At 33.4% G+C, this 8,312-nt stretch overlaps 1 protein-coding gene across 3 annotated transcripts in view; it reads right to left on the bottom strand.

The window, feature by feature from the left end:
* The window catches only part of LOC108692802 (zinc finger protein DPF3), a 13,948-nt gene that overhangs the window by 4,855 nt on the left and 781 nt on the right, over positions 1 to 8,312 (bottom strand). The window contains exons 3-8 of one of the 3 annotated variants that reach the window (XM_018201284.1): positions 7,967 to 8,203; positions 7,634 to 7,839; positions 6,811 to 6,880; positions 4,931 to 5,086; positions 1,751 to 2,188; positions 54 to 978 (exon numbers count right to left, since the gene is read on the bottom strand). In XM_018201284.1, the coding sequence (XP_018056773.1) occupies positions 950 to 978; positions 1,751 to 2,188; positions 4,931 to 5,086; positions 6,811 to 6,880; positions 7,634 to 7,839; positions 7,967 to 8,203 (1,136 nt within the window). In that variant the 3' untranslated portion in view covers positions 54 to 949. Of the gene's footprint in view, positions 1 to 53; positions 979 to 1,750; positions 2,189 to 4,930; positions 5,087 to 6,810; positions 6,881 to 7,633; positions 7,840 to 7,966; positions 8,204 to 8,312 lie in introns of those variants that run through there. The other 2 variants (XM_018201282.1, XM_018201283.1) reach the window with 2 other exon arrangements.

Here is an 8,312-nt window from a genome sequence, read left to right as displayed (position 1 = left end):
TATATATATATATATATATAAATATTGCATCTAAAATTCTTCTAAATCTGTCGGTGCGTTTCTCACGCCGTACATCGCCTCCTTCTCTTTTGATTTCTAACACAATAACGAAAATATCGGAATACACTGTCAAACAGAAGACAAACACATCCTCCTCAATACGTGCTCTGGTGGTACTGTGCAACAGGAATTTCAACAAATTTGCGAAAAAAACAGACGATCGATTTGCTACCGATGTCCAATCACGCATACACACACACGACGAAAATTTGACTTCAGATGAAGACTTTTTAATTTCGTACCTTTTTTTTTCTCCCGTAATAATTACCGATTCAATATATCTTAGAACTAATCATTGAGATACTATAAATCACAGCAAATTCGCGTAGTAAAGGAATTCCTGAAAATTCCTATTACTCAGATGCGACAAGTTGCACCATTGACAAAACGATGTTTTGTATTCCTCGCCTTGACTAGTGTATATAAAGCTCGTAACCGTTTGATCTACTCTGTGCAGATAATTGAATGCTTCTCTTCTTTAATTATTGCACTCAGTTGCAACAGCATGGCTTTCAGGCTTTCTACTACCCTCAGCGGCAGTGACAAAATGCGTCACGCGACAATTGTAACCCTATACAACTCAAAAAGTTATCCCCCGTATCTCGGTAAATCTAAGGCATATTAAGGAGACGTGATCTGTAAAAGCTGATAATTGGACACTTCACACTTTTAACGGCTACGCGTACATATACCGTTCGTTCGTGATTAACGCATTAACGAAAAAGCAAAAAAGGATTATACAAATGTAACAGATAATTCTAAACATCTCGATTGCACGTTTAACAATTGTAGGTACGTTTGGAATACACGAATGAAGAACAGCGAGATCCTCTTTGCGTAAGGAAGGGCACGTACGCTTGCTTGCTTGCTTGCTCGTAAAATTAACGAATTACTTAATGTCTTTCACGATATTAACAGCTGAAACATGGAAGTATAAACGATTATATACAGCATAAACACGTGTATATATACATTATATATATGTATATACCCAATATTCTTCGTAACGCTTCAATATATCGGCATCGAATTACCGATTAAATCATCGCGTTGCTAAGTAATCAGTAAGACTCGGTTTCATCAATGTAAAGATTAATTTTAATTTACTGTTCTTCTTTTTCTAACTTTAAAAATTTTAATTCTATTAGAAAATGATAAACAGTAAATTGAATGAAAATTAAAATTAATCTTATATTGCTGAATCGGATCTAAATCATGTACATCCCGTAAATAAGCTGCTGATCACCTCGCACATTCGCGCGTATCGCGAGGAAGCGTACGCAAGATATTGCAACAAAGTAATTCCTTTTTTCTTTTTTGAGTTGTATTTGGCTATGTATGCACAGAACGCAGTGCGCGATAGGCTCGCAAAGAGACGTAGAAAATAGAAGTACCGTCCGTAGAAATGTATGGTTCTCACCGCCGTGCCAATCCGAAATATATTGATTTCAATAAATACATGTGGCTATATGATTACCATCATCATTGTCATCGTGGTCGTCGTCGTCGTCATCGTCGTCGTCATCGTCGTCGTCATCGTCGTCGTCGTCGTCGTCGTCATCGTCATCATCGTCGTCATCGTCGTCGTCGTCATCGTCATCATCATTGTCGTCGCACGCCGGCGACAGTGCGAGTTAATTGTGATTCGCTCGCCGGGTGTACTTGCGCTTCATCTTTTCCTCTGGCTTACCTGAGCGGCCGCAATCGCTGCACGACACCAGCTCCTCGGAACCACCGGTCTTCTTGTTTTCACGTGCATCACCCAGGCAGAAGTCGCAGTACGGGGACGGCTGCGCCGCCGACGATTTGCCACCACCGATCTTCTTCTCCGCGGATGGTCCTCCGGGTGTGGGTGGCCCGCCCGTGGAGCCTGCGGTTTCCACGGGCGGCAGCGAAGAGACGGCGGTACCGCCTGGCGAAGATGCCGTCGGGAGATGATCTTCCTTGGTCGGTGGGATGGTAGGTGACGCCGGGGCAACGGGCGTCTGCACGGCCGATTGCAGCTGCTGCTGTTGCGACTGCTGCGGTTGCGACGCCGTTCCCGCAGTGGGTGCGGCGGTAGGCGTCGCCGGGGAAGGACTCGAGGTATTCGAGGAAGTAGCGTTCTGACGACCCCGACGAGTACCACCTGATCACAAACCGATCAACATACCCAGTTGCGCTTTGCCGTCACAAGCTGATGACCATGCACACTGGCTTTATATAATAAACAATAGACAAATTCATATTCGACTCTTTTGTCGCTCTCTCTCTTTCTCTCTCTCTCTCTCTCTCTCTCTCTCCCCCTCTCTCTCGCGCGCACTCGTTCTTTCTTGCTTTCTCTTTTTCTCTCTCTTTCTCTCTTTTTTTTTATCCGTTCATAATCGATTCAGTTATGTCGAAGTGTATCTACAAAGGCCAGGAATATTCCCGGAAGAGAATCTGAAGCAAATCGACAGTGTTGTGCAAAATACTGTTATTTTCAATACTTAGGTACAAATACAGGTACTCTGAAAAAAATTTGCCGAAGTTACAAATTCACAATTCTAGAAAAATAAAATATCTAAATACAGATACCTTAAATGTATCTTAAAAGTATCTAGGTACAGGTACTTTTACTTTTGATATAGTGATATTTACTTATTATACATATATTTTATATGTACATATATAAATATTCTGTGCAAGTAAATTTAATATAAAATATAAAACAAACACTTATAAAGCCACTAATTAATTTTATTCAAATAATCCATTTATTAACATTTACTCATTATTAAAAATACAATACAATGAAATGCTTGAATAAATTTAATTAATTAATAATGTAAAATGCCTACAAAAAAGCTAACACACAGTATCAGAATGTGTAAATAAATTTATTAGAATAATAACAAAAAAATAAATCGTAATTTCAATTTTAATTTTTTAGATCATTATTCATACAAATTTAACGGTTTTTAATGTCAAATCAAAAAAGTTGAAATAGAAATGACAATCAAAATAACAAAACATATGTAACATTCTGTATGACTTAATGTAACAAATTGTCTTAAAAACATCGATATTTATTCGAAATTGATTTTCTAATATGATGATCTCAAAATACAAACGTATAATACAAACTTGTGTGTAGCAAAGTTGCCTTAGTACAGAAAAGTATCATCCAAAATGTACCTAAATATAGTACCTAAATAACCAGTACATGAGGAACGGTATCTAATTGTAAGTATCAAAAAAGTACCTCAGTATAGTTCCTAGGTACATAAATTCGTACTTACAATTAATTACAGTACACTTAGATACTGCACAACATTGTAACTCAATCAGTTCATCCGAATGTATACAGAGAGTCCTTTAACTTCATTATCACATCTCACAATAAGAGACGCAGATAAAAATCAGAAGAATGTTACAATACATTCATTTTTTGTATATATGTATTTTGTATATTCATTTTTTTTCAGATATTATTCAAATTGAAAGAAACCGAATAACAACTTGCAGACAATGTGTTAATTTTAATTCGAGAATTATTATTAATATAGTTTTTTAATATAGAAGTTATTAATAGTTATAATGTAAAAAGTAAAAAATTTGTAGAAGAAATCGACTTAAAATCGATAAAAATAACAATTACAAGGACACTCTGTATAACGTCAGACTAATTGCTCTACATCTGTTTATGTGCACATATACACGTAATATACACATAAGTAGTCTGTAATGCCCATTTGTCTTTTTATCGCAATCTTCATATAACGGAATCAATTATTTTAAATTTCACAAGATTCAACCGACTGTTACAACAAAGAAAACAAATCTGATTATATGTAAGTATAACAAAGTGCATATGTCAATCAGTACATTCCATCACCAGCAGCAAAATCCAAGATATAACGACGAGATATATCGATTCCAAGTACAGACAGGTATAAACAAACGGCTTTTCAAACATATTGGAACTACTTAGTAACTTGAAAGATACCTATTTGATTTTTCAACGAAGCCTCAACATTCATTAATAGGAGAATGGAAGCCAAAATCGCTCTAGGAGTAATAAAAGCGTCAAAATAGCAAAGAAAAGAAGAGGCTCTTACATTTGTTAGATTCATTCGTAAAAACTATAATCATGCTAAATAGGAATACAAAAAAAGAGCTATTAATAAAAGAAAAAGAAGAGAATGAAAAAGAAACACGCATACACACACGCACAAAACGCTCAAGAGTCACGACGTCGTAATCGCGCCGAAGAATACCAACCTATAGGATGATCTTTTTCTTCTCTCTTATACTCTATTAAAAGGAGATAAAAAACATTTCACTATTCTGTCTCAAAAGCATGCTACTGCAAAATACATGCAGCACAAATAATTATCGCTTCGTTCATTAAAACATTCCAATTTTTACATTCCAATTTGTAAAATATATCTTACATGTATATACGTAAAGATCTATATAAATAATTATGCAAAATAAAATCGCTTATATCACACTGACTTGACTATCACTTATCATCCATATGATATATAAATAGCTTGACACATAATATATAATCAAACATCGCAAAAAAGTATAAATTCCACACACATACATATTTATAAAAATATAAATTTAAAAAAGTAGAGAAGAAAAAAATGTCACGATATCTTATTTGCAATGCATGCACACACATTTGCAGTACATGTAAAAAAAAAATATATATATATATATATTAAATTGTTATATTGGGATAAGTTATTGGATGAGTAGTTGCATGACTAGGACAAAATTGAAGAGAATGGCAAATGGAGGAGGCGGCGGGAAGAGGAAAGGCAAAGATTAAGGAAGGCAGGGTAAGGAACGCAGATTTAAAGGAAAGTGAGAAAACTGAGCTGATTTTGGCTCCAACCTGGCTGGTTCGAAGCAGCGGTGTCTGCAACACTCCTAGGTTCAACTTCGGCAGGACTGGGACTTAGTTCCTTAGCAGGATCACCGGAGGAAGTAGAGTGGGAATGACCGTAATGGTAGACCAGACCGGGTCTGGTCTTATACCGTGCGCTGCATACTGCAAAAGTGCAAATACTGTTTTCCCGCAATCCATCCAATGCAACGTCCAATGATAAGACAGACCTTTTGTTTAACGGACGATCAAGGGAGGTAATACGGGACAGTAAAGCTGATAGGGCAGGGTCAGGGATAGCATTTGCACACCTTCCGCACCAGTACACATCCCTATCCACCTACGAGTCTATATGTGGACAAGCAGTGAAGGAGTTCCAGCCCAAGAAGCAAAACTAATACGATGCAAGGCTTGATGCTTGTACTCCTACAGAATGAGCTCGCTACAGTGTGAGCCAGTACATTCTTGCTCTGTTATTATTGCAGGTAGAGCTAGTCCGAAGATATTTGGGCCGGTAACATCAGCTCGATAGTCAACAAATGAGTTTAATACTCTGTTAAAATTGTGTCTAGAACATGAGCGTAGTATAACCAGACCAAATGTCTTTAGATTATCTGCTAGTCTAACAGGAGTGGTTTCAAGAAGTAAACAGATTGCAGGCACATTCGAGTTAATTCATAGACTTTATGTCTGGAAAACTTTGACCAAATTAGTAATGACTATTATACTCCTTCCAAATAATATCGAAATTGTTCAAAGAGTTATTCTAATTCTTTTTTTATCTTTTTCTTTTGCTTGCTTATGCTAAATATAATCGAATCCCATAAATTTGTGCATAATGAGTATATAAGTGAACTGTTTCTCGAAAAACGACATAATAATAAATTCTCATATGTCTTGTACAAAAGTAAAGTTAGTAAAATTCAAGATTTAATAATTTTATTATGATTATGAATTTAAATGTTACGTGATGATTGTAAATTACCAAGTAAAATGATTAATTGACATAACCGTATGTTAGTAATTTGCTCGGTTTTAATCAAAACAAAATATTGTTATTAAAAGTTGAATGATAAAATATTAGTTTAATTAGACTGCAATATGGTAAATCTTCAATTTTAACACAACGAAATAATTATAAAGCTATTTACATGGAATGTTTAGATTATATCCATTATTTTTAATCCAATTAATTATTTTTAATCCAATTAGTAAGTTTAGAGAAATATTTAAGAGCATAAATATGAAAAAGCGTATACTTTTTATGCACAAAGTTTTGGATATTTGGAACAAACGACTAGTCTCTGCCTTGCACTCAGAATCATACCATGACTGCCCATACTCAAGTAAAGAATAAAATAAAATAATATAGATTTTCCGCAAAATAAAATCCTTATGTTCAAATCGTTATATGTGTTGCTATTTGGACTTAAAACAAATACTAATATATATTATCTCTCTGAACAAACAATATTAAATCATCGCGATAATGAGAAAATAAGACTAGAAAGCATTATAGTTTGTTACGTATCTGAATTATCATTGCCTGGAGATTATCCCATTGCACAAGATTATATTCAAAACTATATATATTATCATATATTCAACTGCAATATTCAACAATTTATTTCAAATTTTCATCATATTTTATATCATAAAAAACTCAAGGTAATAAAGATTCTTCTATATCATAATTAAGATGTAATATATATTGATATGAATATAGGTGAACAAAATTAACAAACTTTTTAACAAAAAAATTCATCCGTTTGTAACTTATTTGAAATAATAATAATAAATGTCAAAACAATAATAACGATAATAGAAATAGTTTATAATATACTAATAACAGGAAGGTCATTTGTAGTTGTATCTATGATTAAACTTACGGTCACAAACGAACGGTTTATCAGTGTCAACAGAATCGTAGTTGGTCTTTTTGCGTCCACGGCCACCACCCTACATTAAATAAAATATTATTAAAATCACACAATTTAGATTATTTACAAGACAGATTATTTACAGAAGATTTACATAAAATGTAATTTTTATGTTTTTATAGCTTTAAAAAAATATGTATACAGGATACCTGATAAATGTTCTGACAGAGTTCGTGAATATGTAGAACAGACTAAACTGAGATGAAAAGTCCTCTACCATTTTACCATTTTTGCAATAGTTAACAAGATATTAATTGCTAAAAATTGCCGAAAATTTGTCTTCAATAATTCTTTACTCAAATACTATCAACTTTACAGAAAAACTGTAACAGACGAAAATTGTTTATTTTCTTCTCATAGAAGAATTTTTACGAATCATTACGAATTTTTAGAATTTTTTATCAACTTTTTAATATTACATTTTCTCATTTTTAACAACATGAGAAAATATGGTATTAAAAAATTCTAAAAAAAATTCTTAGAGCTCTATGAGAAAAGAATAAACAATTTTCGTCTTTTGCAATTTTTCTGTAAAGTATTTGAGTAAAAAATTATTAAAGATTTTCGATAATTTTTAGTAACTGATATCTTGTTATTGCGAAAATTGCAAAATGATAAAGGATTTTCCGTCTCAGTTTAGTCCGCTTTACATGTCCATGAACTCTGTCAGACATCCAATTATCAGACATCCTGTATTGATTTATTATATGAAAACTTTTACATTTAAAGTATCTATTATTTATATACTGATTATATTTAATTTATAATTTACTTTTGTACGTTTGCCGCCTGGACTATCTGTAGTAGGTGGATGACTACGAGCTGGATGATGACCACCTCCACGTGTTTTTCTGCGTTTCCGTTTACTGCTGTAACTCTCTTCATAATCATAATCGCTATCAGGATCAGGTTCTTCATAGGCATCCATGTCTAACATATCTTGCTCATCATAATACCAAGCATCTTTACTGTGTTCATCTAAAAATATTCAATTTGTCATTTAAAAGAAAAATTAAACTGCATGTCTAAATAAAATAATTATAATATAATATCGATAAAAGTTTATATAATTTGTTTATATAATTTGACGTTCAATTTTATTTACCTTTAAGTGCTACTGAATCTTTGCTATCATCATTTACATGTGTAATAGTTTCTACACCTTCTGTTCCATCTTCTGTATCTCCTCTTAGTCCTCGTTTTGGATGTAAATAATGCATTAAATATTGTCGACGTTTCTTTCGCCATCGTTTACTTGGATAAGTATAAATCTGACCATGTAACAAGCCTGGTAATCTTTCTCTCGAGGACATAAAAAGTGCAGAATGATTTTGTGCAACACCTGTGATTTCAAATAAATTTCAATATCATTTAAAAACAAAATCATATTGTTGAAAATTATTTGCAATAATTTCAATTGTAAATAATATACAATTAATATAAGTACTAAT

Source organism: Atta colombica, unplaced genomic scaffold (genome assembly GCF_001594045.1).
Source record: "Atta colombica isolate Treedump-2 unplaced genomic scaffold, Acol1.0 scaffold82, whole genome shotgun sequence".
Taxonomy (NCBI): Eukaryota; Metazoa; Arthropoda; class Insecta; order Hymenoptera; family Formicidae; genus Atta; species Atta colombica.
Note: the sequence above shows the minus strand (reverse complement) of the source record. Positions and strands in the feature narration are given on the sequence as shown.